At 39.2% G+C, this 21,238-nt stretch overlaps 2 protein-coding genes across 7 annotated transcripts in view; one reads left to right on the plus strand and one right to left on the minus strand.

Annotated features, from left to right (window-relative positions):
• The window catches only part of LOC111864313, a 99,215-nt gene extending 94,074 nt beyond the window's left edge, over positions 1-5,141 (plus strand). The window contains exon 11 of the transcript XR_004513014.1: positions 4,700-5,141. The gene's annotated coding sequence lies outside the window, so the exon portion shown is untranslated. The remainder of the gene's footprint in view (positions 1-4,699) is intronic.
• The window catches only part of LOC111864324 (phytanoyl-CoA dioxygenase, peroxisomal), a 26,960-nt gene continuing 5,900 nt past the window's right edge, over positions 179-21,238 (minus strand). Inside the window, exons 1-9 of one of the 6 annotated variants that reach the window (XM_023851496.2) lie at positions 18,609-18,704; positions 12,778-12,887; positions 10,722-10,885; positions 9,111-9,276; positions 7,490-7,603; positions 6,369-6,518; positions 4,130-4,264; positions 3,790-3,927; positions 179-2,125 (exon numbers count right to left, since the gene is read on the minus strand). In XM_023851496.2, coding sequence (XP_023707264.1) covers positions 2,072-2,125; positions 3,790-3,927; positions 4,130-4,264; positions 6,369-6,518; positions 7,490-7,603; positions 9,111-9,276; positions 10,722-10,885; positions 12,778-12,849 — 993 coding nt within the window. In that variant the 5' untranslated portion in view covers positions 12,850-12,887; positions 18,609-18,704 and the 3' untranslated portion in view covers positions 179-2,071. Of the gene's footprint in view, positions 2,126-3,789; positions 3,928-4,129; positions 4,265-6,368; positions 6,519-7,489; positions 7,604-9,110; positions 9,277-10,721; positions 10,886-12,777; positions 12,888-17,254; positions 17,274-18,276; positions 18,705-21,238 lie in introns of those variants that run through there. The other 5 variants (XM_023851495.2, XM_023851494.2, XM_023851493.2 and 2 more) reach the window with 5 other exon arrangements.

A 21,238-nucleotide genomic window follows, 5' to 3' on the forward strand; every position in this document is an offset into this window, starting at 1 on the left:
AATACGGGACTGGTCCGCCACGTTTAAAAGCGAAAAACGTATTAATGCGTGTGCGGTCTGCAAAGTGTTAAGTGACTTGAGTGGTGGCAGTGTAACTTATATACTGTTTGAAGGAAATGCCTTTACCAATTTCAGAAGACCAAGTCAGGGCAGAATTACTGTGCAACAATCCAGAAGATGTCTTTATAAAAATTTTATTATTATTATTACATAAGGTTACGATGTACAAATGTACCATCAGTATTAGAAAAATTATGAAGGTCATCAGGTATATTCATTCATTATGAAAGATGATGGATGTGACATACACTTTCAAGCAGCGAATATCCAGAACGTTTGTTTATTTGTAACTCAGCATTTCTCCAATGTTATTTTCAGTAAGCAGTATGTTGATACATTGTTACGGACTTCCATACTCTGCAGTGACATAGTACTGAGGGTGTGCTGAGGTGCTGTTTGTGAAGACTGGAAACTTTCAGAGAGTGCGTCTGTTTGCTGACATGTACCTGACTACAGCAGATTGATATGCAGGTGCCTTTTGATTATTTTTGAGTGTAACCCAGTCCATGTCAAGACTGGTCTCTGCTATAAGTTTGAGAGCCGGCACTGTCTAAGCTTATACAGTCTGTTCTTGAGGGTACAAAGGTTAGATTGTTGTTACTTGTTACAAGCTTTAAAAAAAATTGTACAGTACCACCCATGGATTTGCACTCATCATGCTTAGCTCAGCCAGGGTACATCGATCCAAGGAACAGAACAGTGTTAAGATTAAGGATATGAAATCGCAATATTCTCCTCAAGAGTGTCAGGATACAACACCTATAAGAACTACGAGAATTGGAAAATCCGGCATATTGAATTGAATGGATTTTGAATCAGGAAAGGGTGTCCTACAATGTTTCCAGACGTGGCAGAAATGGAATTCATGTGCAAAGTGAATGAGTCTTGTTGCCTATCAGATATCATACACTGGGGTAGGCATGTTACCAATGGATAGCAGTGAGGTTCTCTTGAGAGCATCATAAATGAAGATGCTTGATAAACAACTGGGGAGGGGGGGGGGACAGGTTGGAGAGACCAACTGAGAAGAGACCTGAAAGTGAGTGCAAGAAAAGAATGAAAACAGGTACAAGAGGAGTGATTATGGGAGGAGAAACAAGAAAGAGGTCATAAGATATCCCACCTAGACACACATCAGTGGACAATGAAATGCTAATTAAAAAACATTAATGGAACAATATAAAAAATTATAGATGTCCTTGTTTGCTATTTATCAGCAGTTTTGAATGATATGTATGAATGATGTAACTGGAAGACTGTAGGCTGTTCTAGGACAGTGTCCTTGAATGTTTGTTTTTGGAGTGTGGAAAACAAATGTTAGCTAGCCAGTCTCTTGCCAGATATTTGATGTACCTGATGTTAAGTTGCTGCTGCCTAACAAATGATTTAGATGTAGTTCATATAACTGTGCCAAGGAATGTGATACTGATCCCTGTCTATCAGCTTCCTAACTAAACAAATGTATGTGCATGTTATGAGACATGAGCATACATTGTATTTGCCATACAAATCCAAAATTGTCTTAGTTGTGATATAAGGGTAGTGTGGAATTTGATCAGTATTTCTGTTTAATCTAGCCTCCTATCCAGTAAATACTGGGGCTCTTTCCCGGGGGGGGGAATATGGCAGGGGTTGGAACTGACCACTCACCACCATCTAGTGCTGAGGTTAAGAATGGTGGAGTTATACCTCCACCCCCCTCATATGTGTACATGGCATAGTGGTTAATTAATTAAGCACAGGGACAACTTTCCCTTACCTACTGAATTATTTTGCCCAGTTGGCAGCCTGGTAACAGTAGTACAGATTAAAGAAACACATGACTATTCAAACAGGAGCTGTGAGTGAGTGGATGAGTGAGATGCTTGGTGCTGTCACCCTTCTTATCAGTGTCCCTATCAGACAGACACTGCTCCTGCAATACTTGCTCTCATGCACAGCACAGCAGCCTGGATTAAAATGCTGAACCCTTCATCTTGCTGTTATCCAGTGAAGAACATTCTTCGACAGCTTACAATGTCAGTTCCTTTCCTCGTACCATTCGCCCCCTAATCTTCCACACAGTCTGAAAAATTATTTATCAAGAATTAAATAGTAGTTTACAAGCAGTACAGGTACAGTTTCCATGGGATATCAAGAAAGAACAAGAAGGAATGAAATGCAAGTACAGAATGTCAGACAAATTATTGAAATATAAGAAAAATTTGCAAAATTAATTTGGTGATATGGACATGGGTAATGCATGGATGACAGCAGGATGTCTCTTGAGAATGCAGAAATGAAGATGCTGAATAAATGATCATTAAGGAGACCAAGTAAGGGAAGATATGGAAAACAGACAAGAAATTGAACATGTAAACAAATGGATTAATAAGATAATGGAATGAACACATTGATCAAATGGTGGGTAAGAGATAGTGATAAAAGAGATTTGTTACCAAAAAGGAGGAACTTGGAAAGACCAAAAATGAGGTGGAAGGATACAGTCAAGCAGGAAGACTGACTGGATGGAACAAGACACAGCTTAAAGCAGAAAAAAAAAAGACAGAAGAAAAGCACTTATAGAAGAACAGCTTCATAGTTCACATGTGTAAAATCTTAAAAAAATCTGGGGTGTAAGTTCCCTTAACAATAGACTTACATTATGTTACGATATGGTGATATTAACTGACATTTCTTGGTTATTTAATGATGATTTTCTAGCTGCATAGGTTATACAGCTGTAATGACAGAACAAATGTGAATATTAGTTTGTAAATTATGTGGAAATGTTCATGACCTATTTTAAGATGCACTCTGAATGTTGCCTGGAGAGATTGAGAAAGAACTCAGTCATAGCAGCTGGTCACTAGGGTGAAATTTCAGCCATGGACCTCATGAACACAATGCAGAAGTGCTGTTTAATCTTAATGCTTGGTGAGGAAGATCCTAAATGGAAGAAACTTAATAATGAAATGATGAGATGAGTTAAAAACTTAAATCAAGAAATATTAAATGTGAATTTCAATCTGTAATGTGTTAATGAGTGTAATTCATATTTACAGTGTTTCTGTGCAGGATGTTATTTCTGCATTCAGTTATTTTTAAAGAGTTCTGTCTTCTGGGATATGACATGTCGTCTACTGAAGGTAAACTGGTAAATTCATCTAAGAGGTTGAAGAATAAGCCAAGCAAGAAACCAGCATGAAGCAGGCAGCAAGTAGTGTTCATAATGTTAAATTATTCAAAGACACCCAAATAAAATAGCTGGTTAACCCACATAATCTAGAAACTACATAAGAAAAACAAAACAGCATTGCAGTGAGAAGCAGATTCTTTCATCACAACCTGTATACTTGATGATGGGCAGTTAGGCCAAGCATGTAATGACAATAAAGAGAAAACGAAAACATGTAGTGACAATAAAGAGAAAACGACGGAACAGCTTAACCGATGTTCCACATAGAAAAGAAAAGCAAAATGCAAAGTCAGAGCAAGTATAGAGGTTTCAGTGGGTTGCAAAGCATCATAGGACCGAAGACAGAACTCTTCAGAACCACCTCTGTGAGAATTTCCAGTTCTAAAGTTATGTTTAAGTTTTTGAACAAATGTAGCATCAAATGATATTGGTGTGATTACCTGGCAGAACTGTGGCAATGACTTATTTTAAGAGATCATTATGGTATTAAGTGGCTATCTCACTTGCCCATGCACTTGCAACAGCAACACAAAACCAATGAGATATCATACCTGGAAGTCAAGTTCAATTCCCTTGCGAGATGTCATCTCCTGAACCTCCCTGGCAATATTTTCTTGTGTTGTTCCTTCCACATCAATATAATAGCATTCTGAAGCTGCATAATGGCAGGAAATTGCTTTACGGAAACCCTGTTGGTCATATATATGTTCACTTAATATATCACTTGTAGTACCGTAACATGTCTGCAGACAGCTCTATTTCAAGTATCTGCTTAAGTACAAATGTGTTCCACAGGATTACACATTAAAATGACTGGTGACATATAGTAAATATATTATTTAAATTCACAAACATATCTTTAAATTAAAAATTTTGTTTTATGTCCTTTACCTTAGTCTTGTTAATACCAGAGCCATGAATAAGAAGTGGATGGAAGAAAACAGTATCTCCCTTTTCCATTGGAAGCGCTACCAATGGATGATCAGCAAATCCTTCAACTCGATGGAATGCTTTGTTAACTTTATGCTGGAAAATAAATAAATATGTTATTGCCAGTCACTTCCAATAATGGCTATGGTATGTGGTAGAAACCTTCCTTGAAATAAAAAAATCCCCAGCTTTTATGGAACTTATTGTCATGTTCATGTCAGTTCTCCATTTGGCACACCCTGCGGCTCCACCAATACCTTCACAACCTGTTTCTCTGTGATCCATCTTAATATTATAGTCTCTCTTCTAATCTGGTTCACATTTTAAACAAGGTATCACAGTACCCACAACACAGAAGGCTGATGTGGGTAACCAAAATCTAAAAAATTTGTATGACCTGTTTCTCCATGCATGCACCACAGCCCGCCAGGACTTAACCTCTCTAACACCGTTACGTGAAGAGTACAAATACTGAGTTTACTTCATTCTAGCTTACATACAAATGTTTGCTTAACTTTCTCTTTATGGCAGTAAGCAGCCTGACTACTGAGAGGAACTGGACAGACTAGCAGAAGCAGCAGCCAGGAGAAGGAAGGCTCTTCTCAAGGAAACTGTGGGCCTATCTGGGGTGATGGTGGGAACTCTGCTATACTTATCAGCAAGTGATGGAGGGTGGCTGGAGTTACCTGACAGAAGAAGAACTCCCTCCCTACACTGGGTGGCTGAAGAAGGGGGTTTCCAGGTGCTATGGAGAGGGCTCTGATGAGAGGTGCATGGAGGAGGGGAAGCTGAAGGAGGTCTTAATGGGAGCGACTAATGTGACCGTCAATAAGAGAAACTGAAGGGCTTAGCAGAGGATTGGTAGTGATGGGGCTCCCCTCTTGAGTGGGGGGATACATCTTGGCTGTGCTTGGTTGTGGGTCCAGCTGGGGCCAGTGAAGTGGTTCTGCTATTCCTTTCCCTGCATTGAAGAGCTCAGGTGTTGCCTCTTCTGCCTGTCTGCTGTTGTGAAGAGGCAGTAAATATATTTCAGTGGCTCTGGTGAGAGGTCAATTTTGGGTGAGACCAAATGATCTCTTGACAGGGGTGAGTAGCTTGTCCATCAAGAAGAAGAATGGGGCAGGTCAGTGAATAAGCCAGCTAGGAAGAGACTGCCTTTTCATAATGAAACTCTGTGCTTTGCTGAAGCTTGGTTACAGGTCCAACTGAGACTGAGGTGTTGGCCTAACTCTCCCTGTTGGTGACAAACAGCAGCAGGGATATCCATCTGTCAGCAGTCCAAGAGAATATGTCAGTGCTTCACTCTGTTGGACATTGATCAAAGATCTTTGACTCAGCATGGGTAGAGCTGACAGACAAGCATCAAGAGGGCGTCAGTGTGAAGGGCCAGTTCACTTCAGCTCATATCTGTACATCCATCCATCAGCATATCTGACCACTACTCACTGGATTTCAGTGAAGTTTCATATTGGAAATCCACACTAAACACTGTTTGGTGAATTGTATTTTAGTCCATACTGGTCCAACATATTCATTGCTTTATATGGACCTAAAATAAACAATTTTTTTCTCAAAAATGCTCATCAAACACAGAAATCAGTATGGCCTGCAGGACATAAAATATCAATCTAATTTAGATCTACAACTTAATGAAAAAAGTTTCAATCTAATGAATATTTAACAAAACAGAAGGAAAAATAGTGTAATGCTATGCAGTGTGATATTAATTTTGCAACAACAAATCTGTATCTGCAGTAAATTAACATTATACCTAAGTAGTGAATTACATACCTTAAAGGAGAAGACTCATTGGACACCCAAAACTATGGTCGAAGAAATAACCTATTCAGTATGACGGTGAAATGCACCAGAAAAGTAAAATATTTGTGTGTGTGTGATGGCCATTACAGTGATGACGATAATAAATTAACATAAGGTTAATCATGTAACTCTCTGGAAAATACTCTGTGATTTAGTTCGCAAGCGAACTATACCGACTGAGTGACTCCCACTTTTCGGTGAAGTTAGTGCCCACCTCAGAAGATAGAGGGTGTCACATGGTCAGCACAATGAATCCCCATGGCCGTTAATTTCAGTTTTCTAGACTGACTATGGAAAATACATGACTTCTAAATTAGTGAATGTACATCTTTTCACTCTTGTTAATATAGTGTGAGGCTGGCAGTTTTAAGTGACTTACATCCCACTTTGGATAATCATGTGTCAGTAGTTCTCCCTTATGGGTTCCTGGAATCACAACCAGACAACCATTATCTTCGTTCACTCTCTCCATTGCAGTCCATGCAGCCACAATGCATTCAGGAGGTCTGAATGGGAAGTAGTGTAGATCCTGCAAAGAATACCGGTATTCACAGTTGTTATTTGTATCAATATTGACATATAGATAGGAAGATATATGTATAAAGACAACTGAAGAACCTTCATACTTTTGACATTGAAACAGAATTAAATAAAATTCATCTATCTCCATCTGGCCCAAAAGGTAGTAAGTCTGTCTAATGCAGATTTACTTCATGCACTATTCTCACGGAGCCTAACATCCACGGTGGACAAGAGTTTACTGTACTGCTTTTCAAAGAAAATTTCCTCTCAGAGTCATGGCACTCCTTTTGAGCTACATTTTGAAATGACATAAGAGAATATTGTTTGAAAATATTCTCACATTGATATAATATATATGACTGATATGACATACATGTATATTGATAATATATATTAATTTTAATGTATGCTATAATTACTAGATATCAATTACTTTATGGATGCATGATGATATTTTGTGACTGTTAAAAACTGTTTACAGATATGGTACATATATAGTAGTAGTGACAATACTGAACATTAATATATCATTTATGTAATTTGTTTTAGAAGTACTAATGTTCAGAGTATTTGTGTTTATTAAACAAAAGGTAGTAAATCATGTGACACACACTGGGCAAATCATGTGGGAGGAGGAGAGACTTTTGCTACATGGATTCTGTCATACCTACTAACATAATATGAAACAAATTTTAAACTGATGGTAATAATGTACACCAAGGACACCAACAAATACACAATACCTGCAACAATGGAAGATAACAAATACTAGGGGCAACTTTCACAGAGAAAGTACTTTATGGACTTAAGACGGTAATTATGAAGAGACGAGGTAGTGAAGACTTATGTATGAGAAATGAACATACCAACCTGACATCAACAAGTAATATGATTATCTCTCATTAAAACCTTACATTGGGAAGTAGGGGTGATCATACTCATAATTTTGTAGCCTGAGAAATACAGTATTTGTGGTACCTGATGTAGTGGATGTTTTGATGTCAACTTTCCTGAATCTGGAGGTTTGTTGATAAGCATAGTATGCATTGCTTTGATGTTGGGACCTGTGAAACATTCCACATAATCCAGCACCTAGCCACATAATGAAATAATATTAGTACATTTAAGAGTATGAACTCATAACAGAACAAGTGGAAGTGACTGTACTGATTGGTTAATTCTGTTTCATCTTCAGACATTTCTGAGATTTTCAACTCTATTCCGACCTGTTCAAAGGACATTTTCTGGCTCAACAGTTGGCACACATCTAAGTCACGTATATAAAAAATTATGCAACTGAATACATCAGAGGATATTTTACAGTCTACGACTCTATTTACTACTGTCACCACAACTTTCTGTAGAGATGCACTATAGGTTAAATATGAGGGCTATTCAGAAAGTAACCTCCATTTATTGTAGGCAATTAATGTAGGAATGGGGAGATCTCGTGCATGTGAGATAGCATCACACATCTCATTGCCTTTTAAATCATCATACAACTGGTCACCTAGTGTCTGTTGTTGTTTGTACAAAGTGAGTTATGATGTGTCTTGTGACACATATACATGTATACATGTCCTTGCAAAAACGGTGATATTAAAACCATTAACATTTTATCATAATGTTATTCAATTGGGAGCCTCGATGTCTCACAACCCTATGGGCCTCCACCCTTTTCTTTAAGATCCATCTTCATATCATTATCCCCTATCCATCTTGGTCTTCCAAGTACTCACTTTTCAAGAGGTTTCACAAAATATGCATGTGCAGCCCTGCCCAACTACATGTATACCCCACTGTAACTTTCTATTTCATTACCCTAACAATATTAGTGGCTTGAATATACAGGGCTACTATAACTGATTCATTCGTTTTTAAAACGCTATATTTTCCAAATCATTCATGTACAAATACGATTGATACATAAAAAGAACCGTAAACTCACCAAATTTCTTCACACTCTACAAATGTTCTATGTGTACCCCTTGGGTCACACGACACACGTCCAGGCGGTAGTCGAGCTCGTTCCACACATTTTGTAGCATCATCCTGTCAATGGTCATCACTGCAGCATCGATGCGTTCCCTCAGCTCTACTAGTGTTCCTGGCAGTGGGGGTATATAAACACGATCCTTAATGTACCCCCAAAGGAAGAAGTCACAAGGCGTTAGATCAGGTGATCTTGGGGGCCAAGTGAACAGAGCTACATCATCCTCACCAACACGCCCAATCCAGCGTGCCCTTAAATTGCCAATACCACCGCAAATGCTCTGTTTACATGCCGGTTCTTTTCCGTACTCTCTTTTGAATGCGCGTTGCACTGCTATAACAGATGAACATCTCGCATATTCCAACAAACAAAAACTCTTTTCTTGCTTTGCCGCCATTTTGTAAAGGCACTGAACTCGTGCGGCCAACTGGTGCACAAAATCAAACTTGGTGAGTTTACAGTTCTTTTTATATATCAATCATATTTGTACGTGTATTACTTTGGAAAATATAGCGTTTTAAAAACGAATGAATCATTTATAGTATTATTAACATACTTGTTACATAATCAATTAGGAGGAAGTAAGTGCGTAATATTTAAACATACCTTTGGATGTAGAATATACTTTGAGAAAACATCGTCCCAAACAATATCTTGCACCTTGTAATACAAGTATTGACCTGTTGCATTTGTCTTGATTAGTGAAATATCCTTCATCAGGGTCATATGTCCTTGTGGCACATGGCCTTCACAGATATCAACAAACCTTTGACTGGAAGAACATAAATATTTTTTGCAAGAATTTTCTTTTCTTTTTAAAGAGAATGTCATGCAGTAATTAAAAGGAATGAAGTTTCCACTTTTGTGCACTGGATGGTTCAAGTTGCACTGCTGTACAACTGTTTTTTAACAATATAATACATATACATGGTAAAACAAATATCCTCTACACAAAATCTTGTACTTCCTTATGGAAGAAAGCTCAAACTTGGTTGCTAATGACTTGGACCCATTAACATTCAAGGAAATTTAAAAGCAGTTGTCTACTGTGTATAAAATTTTGAATGACTAGTGCAAGAATAATTTTTCTATCAAAAAGAACAAGATGGATACTTTTTCCTGAATAAATATTCATGTGGTGACCATGACACTTAAAACTCAATGTAAAGTGGTGCACAACAGTAACAGATAGTGATTTACAAAACCATACTTCTTGTGTCACTCTAGGACAATGACCCTTGATACACAGCAAGCAATACTCTCTTCTGCAGAACATTCCAGTGCAGCTTTCTGTTTCCATTACTGAAGGATTTAATATAGATTTCCCAATTTTCAAGTTGTGAACATACTCAAGATGCAAAGAAACAGGAGTTTGTAGGAGGACCACATAATGAGCGATTCTTATTATTATTTTTTTTATTGCTAGTGGGGTGGGACTAAGTCCCTTGTACTGCGGCCACTTCTGGCCTATTGTACCAGCCCCAGATGATAAGTGAGGGTGACTGTGGAGCAATTGTCGGAATGAAGATTGGCAGGGGAAACCGAAGTACTCGGAGAAAACCTGCCCCAGCGCCACTTTGTCCACCACAAATCCCACTTGACCAGATCCAGGATTGAAGCTGGGCCACTGCGGTGGGAAGGCAGTGACTAACTGCTTGAGCTATGGCGTGGCCACATAATGAGTGATACTACTGCTTCCAGAGCTGGTTCAGGAAAGGAAACATTGCAAAGAATGAGGGGATAAATATAGTGAAAGCTTGTTATCATGGACTAATAGGGGGACAGGGTGTCTGTTATTTATATCCACTATTGAAGGGGTATTCATGGAAGTACAATATAGGATACATAGTCAGTACATGTAACAATGCAAGAAACAGAAGCACACAATGTGATTACATAAAGGTTTTTATATTGGGGTTCCTTTTTATTTTAAAGTTATCTAACCACACAACCTTCTTAAGGCCTCAACATCTCTAAAAATTTACTGTACAAAGAAAAAATTTGGTTATGTAAATGATGAAACCACTGTTAAAAGTACCTGTGTCCAAAAACTTTTCTAGTTACATATTTAATATAGATAATGTTCCTTTCACAATTCTGTTATTCTATTGCTGTCACACACATATGGGTTGTGAACACAAATAAATGAAGACTGTTTTTAACTCTGTTACGAATACACAGTGATTTAGATTATAAGGACAGAGGGTAATGCATTACCGACATTCCTCTATGAGTTCATCTTCAACTAGACGTGGTATCACAAGGTAACCATTTTCTTCATAAAAAGTCCTCTGGTTATAGCTGAGTAATGAATTGTCTGTGGTGTACTTGAAATTTTCTGTAGATGGTTGTTCTGCTATTGCTCCAGTTTCAGAAGGTCTCTTGTTCGTAGTTAAAGAATGACTATTAACAATAACGGTATAATTTTCACAAAATAATGTAACAAATATAACATGATCGATCAGTGTGGTGTACTATTGCTGTTCACATTTAAATGTAAACACATTCTTAATTGGATTGATTAAGTCATGATAGTGTGAGTTTTTTTTTAACTATTTTAATTTCTCAAATGAAACAAGCCTGTGCAGAGTTTCTTTTTAGTGTTTTATGCTAAAGAGCAAGGCCAACCTGACTGGAGGTGCAACAGTATAAACTTGTATAAGGCAGCAAAATGACATCCAAAAATAATTTTGGTCACTTCCTCAATGTTGCGAGAATCTTATTATGCCTCTCGCTGACAGTGGCAAGTGGAGTGGAGAACACAGCTTCTTAAAGCTGAAGTTTTGTAATGTAAGCATGATTAGAGACATTGCTAATTCCATTGGAAATAATTTCAGTTATACAAAATTTGGTCAGGAGTTGGAGTTGGCTACTGACTTTGTTGCCCTTATGGCTAGGAAAGTGAAGTTCTTTCTTTAAGAAAGAACACTGTTAACACTATAGTCTCTAATTATAAAAGATTATTAACTCCATCCAGTGTGACTGATAAATGTTCTTATTTCTTTTATTCTTTCATCCTTGACAGGTTTCGGTCTGAGAAACCATGGTCTCTCAGACCGAAACATGTCAAGGATGAAAGAATAAGGGGCGGGGGAAGAAGAATAAAACATTTATCAGTCACACTGGACGGAGTTGATAACCTTTTATAATACTGTTAGTGTAATGGACCAGGATGAACCATATCAAACCATAGTCTCTAATTCTTCATTAAGGACACATATGATTTAATTTAGATACAATACACATGCACATGTGTGTGCATACGCACACACACTCCTCCCTCCTTCTTGTCATGATAACAGATGATTGTGACTGAACAAAATGTGTACTATTTAATTCACAACATTCACCCACTTTCTGACAAGAATTGCTACTCCCACGTGGTCATTCTCACCACAATTGCATAACAGAAATATATTTTTGTTATGGAATAAAAGGTACACAGTGTGTTTATTCTTGAAATCTATATTAGGAATACTTTTTTAAAATTGTGTTGCAGAAAATTCAGAAAAAAATTTTTTCTCAGTGTTCCAATTCCTTTGAAAGTAGCAAAACCTCAAATGGCCAGATACAGCTGTTGCGACGGTGGCGGTGGCAGTGGCAGTGGCAGCAGCAGCCGCCACCTGTAAGGTATTTACAATTTCAAGTAATAAAAATTGACTTCATCAGAATACAATGTTATGTCCATCTATGCCTAATTCCAGCATACTAGTCCATGAAATAAATTAAGTTTCATCATTAGATTGGAAATTTTAATTATATAATTATGATATAAATAGGATAAGAGTTGTAGGACTAGAAATCACTTAAGCAGAGTAAGCTTTACAGTTTTATCTGCAGTTTCTCGTTTCAAATGCAAGTAATGAGAAGAAATACACATTCTTGCAGCAAGATGGTCGAATCACCCATACAGCAAATAATTCATTGGTCTCTCTTATATAATATTTCTCATGACCAAATAATTATTTGCCCCTTGTGCCTCATTTATTCACTCGCTCTTCCTCCATGTTGTTATTATCTATTGGAAAGTCTGAATCACAGGCTTTACGAGGACAAACTTATATGGAACACTAAGCATGAAATATTATAAATTTTGTGGCAAGAACTTAAAAAAAATCATTAATAACAGGTTCATCAGGCATCAGACATGTCTAATAAATGAAGAAGGCATTTCCAACTCCTGCTATAAGCTGCTGCCCATGTGAGTTGGCCATGTTGCTTGGTTCTGTTATGTTTGTGAACAAATTTTACAGCCAGTTTTGTTAAAGGATACAGGAGCAAACATGCCATGCTTTCCATGAAGATGGTGAAAAATAATCTTCAGTCTCTCTGCTGCCATTGTCATTATCTTCTACTGCACTTCTCAGAAGTAACTGCTGATTTCTAGAAAATGAATATGATACTTTTCTACGTCATGCACTAACAAAAATTCTTGTATTCCATATAAGCGAATGGTAAAGGAAGGAATGTATTATGTTTGCAGATGCAGCTTTGTCATCTTAAACCTTTACGGATTTCACCCTTTGAGCTGTTCCAATCCAGAATCAACTTCTGAAATTACTAGTAGGATTCCTCGGACAGGGATCAGTCCTTTGCCTACACCTGACAGAATGAACACAAAGAACAAAAAAAGACACACATCCATGCCCCAGTGGAATTTATACCAATAATTTAATGTTCAAGAGGCTGAAGACATGTGCCTTAAATAAAACAGTCACGGAGACTGACTATAATAAAAATTAATTTGTAATTATTATATTTCCTAATAAACTGTTGATATCCATGATTTATTTAAACCGTCTTGCAGTGCATACACTCATTTATCTCCTTCTCTCCCTCGCACTACATGTTTCGGCATAATAATGCCATCTTCAGGTGCTTACTTATCCACGCCAAACTAGTTCATTGCATGCCTTGTTCTCATATTAAAATAACTAAAATATGTATCTGTCATATACATTGTCAAACGTTAAAAATATTAAAATTGTTCAGGATACCACATCGCTACGTCGCCCCTCACTACGCCAGTCACGCCCATTCTCCTCTGTTGGAGCACTCCTTCACTATCTTGTGTGTGTTGTGCTTTTGGTTGTGTCTTGCTCCTGTGACTGCGTGTGTTATACTGTTGGGCCTCCTGGGTATGTGTGTGTGTTCTGTCTTCGTTTTGAGTGAGTTATNGATACATATTTTAGTTATTTTAATATGAGAACAAGGCATGCAATGAACTAGTTTGGCGTGGATAAGTAAGCACCTGAAGATGGCATTATTATGCCGAAACATGTAGTGCGAGGGAGAGAAGGAGATAAATGAGTGTATGCACTGCAAGACGGTTTAAATAAATCATGGACTTAAATCAGTGCAACAGGACGCTAAAATATAACATTAAACTGTTGATATATTTATAGTAATTTACTCCCAGAAGCTATTCATTGTCATGACATCTCAGACAGCACGACTGTGTGGGGTTGAGCCATGAAACCACTCCACAACATGCAGTGCCAGATTTAAACACACTGGGACCCTATGGTACATAAAGTTTGAGAGACCCAATGACATGTGAAAACGGCATTGTTTTAACAGGAAGGTAAAATAAACAGAAACAGTAAAGATTTAAACTTACATAGGTTACTGATGAGAATGTTAAAAAACTAACAGAAAAGCTAACTATTGCAATGGTAAGTTAGGAGTTAAATATGCTTTATTTTATTTTATGCAGCAATTAGGAGCTTTAATATAAAAATACCATAACTAAAAAAAATATGTCTATTATTTTGTGTACCCTCATAATGTCAGTCTATAAGCTTGGCTTATTTTGCTTATATCAGCCAACATTGTTCCTGATGTCTGATAAAATACTGTTTCCTATACTGCTCGTATTACAACAGGGCATGCGGTAGTGTAGTTGGTTGAGGCACTATCCTACAAGCCGGAAGGTCACGGATTCAAGTCCTGATGTCATTGCATTTTTGTCAATTGACCTTATCCTTTCAGCCGTACTATGGCCCTGGGGTTGACTCAGCCTTTAACAGAAATGAGTACCAGGAATGTTCTTGGAATATTTTTTGGGGTAAAGGGCGGCTGGCGCTTAGGGCTGCCAACCATGCTGCCATCTATGAGCTGATTGTCTAGAAAATGTGAGAACCTCACTATCTCACAACCCTATGGCCCTCCGTGGCCTGTTACAGGGATATCTTTACTTACTTACTTACTTTTACACTATTATAACATACATAAACTTCACAGCCAATGGGAGAGGGGGTCAGGTATCTGCAACTGCTCTCCCCCCAATTATTAAAAAATCAGAATTTAAAGAAATGCTGAAATATGCGAAATATTAATATCAAACATTAAAATTACTGTAGTTCCTTGATTCTAATATGCTATCAATTGATAGAGAGCTTCATGCATAAAACTTATATCAGAATTTACAGAAAAATATTCTTTTTCTTACAGGCTTAGTGACAAGAAAAGAAGTCAAAAAATTATTTTTTGCCTAAATTATGTGAATTTAAATTTCTATATTTAATTCTTTCAGTTTTTTTAATTATTTAGTGTTTGAAGTTGTAGGCTATTTTTTGTTTAAATCTGCTGTCTATAGTGAATAAGAGTGATTCTTTCATATACCTTTGACCAAAATTGTGTTTGATTTTTGAAGTGAGACTTGTAAATTGAGCCAAATTCGCCTGGGTGTTTTAGACCAGGTACTTGGAAAATACACCGAGTGTGAAAGGGTTATGGTAAAAGGTAAAGTCCCTTAGCTTAGCTTATTAAGCACTACGGCATGAAGGCGTATGTGTCGGTGGATGTATAGATCCACAGTTTCTTGACCTCGGCACTAGCTGGAGGTGTGTGGTCGGCTTCGCGCCCCGGCCGCTTTATCCCCGGGAAAGAACCCCCGGTACCCATGGCATAGGAGGTTGCGTGGACCCCAGAGTCGGTCTGGACAACGTGGAGAAAATTCTTGACTCTACCTGAACTCGAACTCCGACCCTTCGGTCATCCAGCCCGTAGCCAGTCAACAGTTTTAAAATGTCCCATTAATCGAAATATCGAATAGCTGAATTTGGCTGGTCACGCCACCAGAAATATAACTAAGTCACAATTCTGTCCATCAGGTTTAAACTGAAGTTCTTCAGAGTAAAATACTTCGTCGACCCTGAGCTCTAGAGCGTTCTTTCCAGAAGTCTTCCTCCCCGTCTTCCATCAAATCAGCCGTCACCCATACATTTGTTTAGTGTACGCACAATAACGTAAATTTGGTCACACCTCATTCGTAGGCATTGTTTTTGCAATTGAGAATAATACAAGCTGGTACTTATGGTCATCATCAGTTATGAGTAGCATCACCGTTACACGCTGCTCTTAATAATCTGTGATTCTAAATTTAACTTCTTTTGCATCTTAGCATCAACGGCGTAATTTTGAGGCATATCAAAATTCACCGCCGTCTCGTCTGCACTTCATATACTCGTATGCTTAGATGAATGGTTTTGTTTCTTCCATTACTGAATAACGTACCGCAGAAACATTTGCGACTTCCCTTCAAAATCAGCTGAATCTTATCGATGCCTGGGTGACAGTCCTTCCCGGCGCATTAATCTGTTGCGCTAGCCTCGCTCAGGTTTAAAGTCTCTTATTCCGAGTGGTTTAGCAGTTTATGTTGCCCTTACTTACACAGCCTGGCGTGTGATAATAGACCATCCCTTTTGAACCGGGTTTTCTAACGAAATGGAGAACTGTAGCATCCACATCAGGGTGTCTTCTTTTCTTACGTTCTGCAAAGCACTTGACGGTTGCCTTACATGAAAACGCGGAAGCGCGACCATCCATTCAACGACCGTTCAGCGACGAACGCTTGCTTCGCCTGTTGTAACTTTATGTCCTGCAGCTTTAGTCCCGACTTGTTCTGCTTGTACTATGGCTTTTCGTTTGAATGCCGCGTCACAATGGCACCGTTTCGAAGACGCTTTAAAGCGGCAATTACCTACCGTATTTGGGGTTTGAAATTATGCTTAAAAAGTAAAATACTAGAAAGAGTAGCACTAAGCATATCCAACGGCGAGCTGTGACAATAACCTAACCGTCAACAATGCCAACGATTCCCACTCCCAACTCCCCGTCCCGAGTCTTGATTCTAATGAAGGTTTCAAGAAGCAACAACGGGAGTAGGTGTAACAGTGAACGCTGACGAATCTTTCTTCGTCCCAGATTATTAATTAATATTAATAGTACTTGGTGTTAAACGTAGCAAGTCGGAATTCTCATAAAAGATAATCCAATTGCTGGAATTAGCGACCATGCCTCATGCGAGCTCCAGGTCCCACTGGTCCGGTGCGTAGCGCATGGTAATGGTCCTTTCCCAGGATTATGTGGAGGGCAGACAGTAATGTTGTATTTTAGCGTCCTGTTGCACTGATTCTCGTCCATGATGTGTATGTATTGGCCGTCTTCGGCAACACTGTGCCATCCCCAGGTGAGTTATTTACGTTAAGCTATTGCACTGCTCTCCATTATTGTGTCGTTTATAAAATTATTTAAATGTATATTCTTCATTTACTATAATAAAATTTTTATATATTAAAATTTGTTAAGATTTATCATCTAATACGTCTTAATTCAAACTCGCGTATTATATCGTTCTTCCACTATGGGAGTCGTTCTTCCTATATTTTGTGTATACTGTGTCTTGTGATGTGTCCTTTTNGCGTGCTTTGTAGAGCGCGGCCAGCGCGGACGGCTGACAACCTTACCTCCACCTGTGAGCCGATTGTCTAGAGAAAATGTGGGAGCCTCGACGTCTCACAATTCTATGGGCCTTCAAGACCTGTTGCAGGGATAGCTTCACATTTTACCTCAAAGATGCTTCATGTTTGTGAACGGAACGGTCTAACATGCTCAGCTCTTGCAGGCGACGATGGTGATGACTACTTGGTAACTGCAGCTTCCAAGCCCTATCACCTACTTCATACACTGTATACAGTAACACTTTTAACAACGGAATACTTCCGAAATCTCCTCTGTTGCTATTTTTTCAGTTCACCTAATCCTTCCAGCCGCACTATGGCCCTGGTGTCGACTCAGCCTCTAACAGAAATGAGTACTAGGAATTATTTAAATAATTTTTCTGGGGAGTAAAGCGCGGCCGGAGCGTAAGGCTGACAACCTTACCGCCATCTCTGAGCCGATTGTCTAGATAATGTGGGACCCTCAACGTCTTACAACCTTATGGGCCTAAACGGCCTGTTACAGGGATGGCTTTACTTTTTTTACTTTACTGTTCACGACTAATGTTATGGACTTAAAAGATTTTCCTTGGCCTTAGTTGTACAATATAATTTTTCGACATCGATTCTTAGACGCCATCAAATTTAAGAGGCACCCTAATTTATGAAATTTAAATATTTTAACAAAAGTTCGCTTTAGAATCAAGGTAATACGTCAAGTTAAAAAAATTTTCTATTCTGTATACTCTTAAGTCGATCCGTACAAATACTCTTATAAGCTTGAAAGCGAGTTTCTGCCTACACTTCCTGCCCCCTCTGCCGCAGATAGAAATCCTGGTAGCGGCCATGTGCATAAATGTTAATTTGTTTCTTTGATATTTGCTTGTCTGGTATTGAAACTTGTCTCTGAATGTTAAAGAATTATTTAATTTGATGAAATGTCAACATCACTACAGAATCTCGTCTGCGTTACTACCGTACACCGCAGAATTCATGGATATTTCAGTACTACGCGACTGCAAGCATCATGATCTATGAGGTATACTTACTGAATATACTTATAAAATGTTTTAATCTAAAAATTCAAAGTCTTCTGTAACGCCGTATAGCCTGGTAAAAAGATATCAATACTTTGGAGAAATTCCTAAATTCACCTTCTGTCCGAGGATGGAGGCGGCAGGTTCTATTTTCTACCCTGAATATCGAAGCAGCATGTTACACCGAAACGTAACTACCTTCCTACCATACTACACTACGCCACATTCTATTACAAAGCAATTTTCACATTCGCTTCCGTGAGAACCTCAAATCACATATAAATAAGAGTAATTTCTTCTTGCTCTTACTGCACTGACAGCAAGCTGAAAACATCTTCACTCACTTCAGGCGTCAATTAAGTAACAAACACATAACTGCGTAGTCTAGCAGTTTAGACTTTGACTATTCGAAACCTACTTTGCTATATTCACAATATAGGTCATCAACCAGCTGACACAGTTCGGTCTGCCATCTTCAGTTACTCCTCAGAACTGATAGCAACTGCTGGTTACGTGGTTCTTGTCGGCAATGCAGAAGACCTCACTGATTAGTCCAGTCTTCTCTAGCGTGATATTCCTTGTGATTTATTTTACGCTGTCAGCATCTCATATTATACAGCGTCAGCTGGTGGGATAATTAGTGAGTAATGAGCATGAAAGGAAGCAGTTGTGGCCCAATTCAGGCGGTTGCCTGGAGTGACTGAGGGAAACCACGAGAAACCTCATTAAGCATAGCCGGTGTCCCGGCTGAGACTCGAACTGAGCACTTCCCGTATAGAAGTCTAGGGTGTTATCGCTACATTCCCGGTCGGTATACGATCTACTTCCGCATTCATCTAACGTCTAACTGATTTGCTAAACATGTTCATGATCGCACTGGAGTATAGTTGGTACATCAAAGATTAGATAAGGTCAAACTATTTCTATTATATAGTTATATATCTGTGCCATTAACATGACCGACTTTACATTTATTTATAGTTTCGGATATTATCTAATGTATATATATTTACCGTCCTTTCTTTCCCTTGCCGTTGTCGCCGCTGCCGTCGTTGGTCGTTTGGCTCGCAGCTAGGGCGGGCTTTACCTGGCTCCACCGCTTCTCCGACTCCACCACTGCTCTTCACTATGGAAAGGGGGTATCAGGTCCGGGACTTGACCTGGCTTGTCTATGGGCGCCAGCAACTCTGGATACAGATGAGAAGTGAAGGGAAAAGGTGGACGGGTTGGGGGAGCTGATGGTGCTCGGGCTAGTCGTGGGTGGAGTGAGAGTCTGGCTCAGGTCGTTTTCGGGCCTCACTTCGACGAGGAGAAAAGAACACACTGGAAACACAAACACTTGGCACCGCTTCATTGTTTTGTAATCTGGGAGCCGCTGAGATACAACTCAGATTGTTACTTTACTGCTCTCGGTACTGGAGAGCTCTGATTCTACAAAATGAGCGGGGTGTTGTTACTTGGTTACACTCTCCTGCAAGCCTGGTCACAATGCACCGTTAGCACTATTGCGTAGCACTTGGGGACTTGTACAGGTTACACTCTCCTGCAAGCCTGGTCACAATGCACCGTTAGCACTATTACCTAGCACTTGAGGACTTGTACAGGTTACACTCTCCTGCAAGCCTGGTCACAATGCACCGTTAGCACTATTACCTAGCACTTGGGGACTTGTACAGGTTACACTCTCCTGCAAGCCTTGTCACAATGCACCGTTAGCACTATTGCGTAGCACTTGGGGACTTGTACAGGTTACACACTCCTGCAAGCCTGGTCACAATGCACCGTTAGCACTATTACCTAGCACTTGAGGACTTGTTTAGGTTACCGCTACCACTGCGTGTGTGGGGTCTGAGAGGGTCACCAGTTCGCAATCGCGTTCTTTTTCAGTATTAATTTTCCTGATTTAACTTTGGAATATTCAGGCATGATTTCACTTAACAGTCGATCTAGAGGGCTAGCTCAGCATCTGCTAGTTTAACTGTTGTGGCGAGACTTCCGAAAAAGAACAAACTCTATGTTTTTGAAGATTCAGAGTTCCTGTGAAAATCTGGGAACGCCTCGTTGCCGTCCTCCAAATCCCCGGGTTGGCTGGATTTAGACAAGAGGGGGGAGGGTTCGATCGAGTTTATCATTCCCCCCAGTGGTCAACTGTTTCGCGGCGAAAGTTGGGTCCTCGCGCTTTTACGATCTTTCTGACGCGGGGTGGATCGAGGGTGTTCAATCTCACGGTCTTCTAAAGGTAGGTCCGTGACGAATTTGAGGCTTAAATTGTCACATTCGTTACGCTCCACAGAAAAAGGTTATGGTACGGTATTTAGAACTTGAATGAAGGGGAATTCGCTAAAGAGTATTCAGAAGGTCTCCACTACAAGATAGCGGGTAATATTCGTTTTCCTAAAACATTTGACTTCCGTGACTAATCGGATGTTGAAAAGCGGCCCCTTTCCTCGACTACTGAAACAGCTCGCCGCTCCTTTCTAAAAGCAGTTTTTAACATTCGGAGAGTTATGACCGGGTCAGATGGCCATCTCTCTAAGTGACAAAAGGTTCTCTCCAGCGTCTTTTTGGACAGATTCCTCTTTTATTAGAGCGTAGGGCCCTTTGTAAAAGTAAGGAGAGTGTCAGGCTGGTTTGATTTAAGTCCGGGGATTGTGACCCGTCATAAACTTTACCTTCTCGGAATTGCGTAAGCAAATTTTCAAGCTGTTACTTCTTTAGAAATTCTATCTCGTCCCAAAATATCTTCCTCTTTTTATGTCAACTGGGCTTCTCTCTTTCTATTTCCAAATTACACAGCACGCTCGGATAGGAGGGAGGCCTGACTTCCCTTCGTGCCAATTGGGTTCAGGTCCCTCTGGTTTGAGTGGGGTGTGAGGTATTACCTCTGCTTCTACGTAGCGGCAAGTACCGACACAAGTAAATAATAACAGGGTGGTTCTTGGTATTGTACAGTTACAATATATATATATATATA

This window comes from Cryptotermes secundus, unplaced genomic scaffold, assembly GCF_002891405.2.
Source record: "Cryptotermes secundus unplaced genomic scaffold, Csec_1.0 scaffold216, whole genome shotgun sequence".
NCBI classification, from domain to species: Eukaryota; Metazoa; Arthropoda; class Insecta; order Blattodea; family Kalotermitidae; genus Cryptotermes; species Cryptotermes secundus.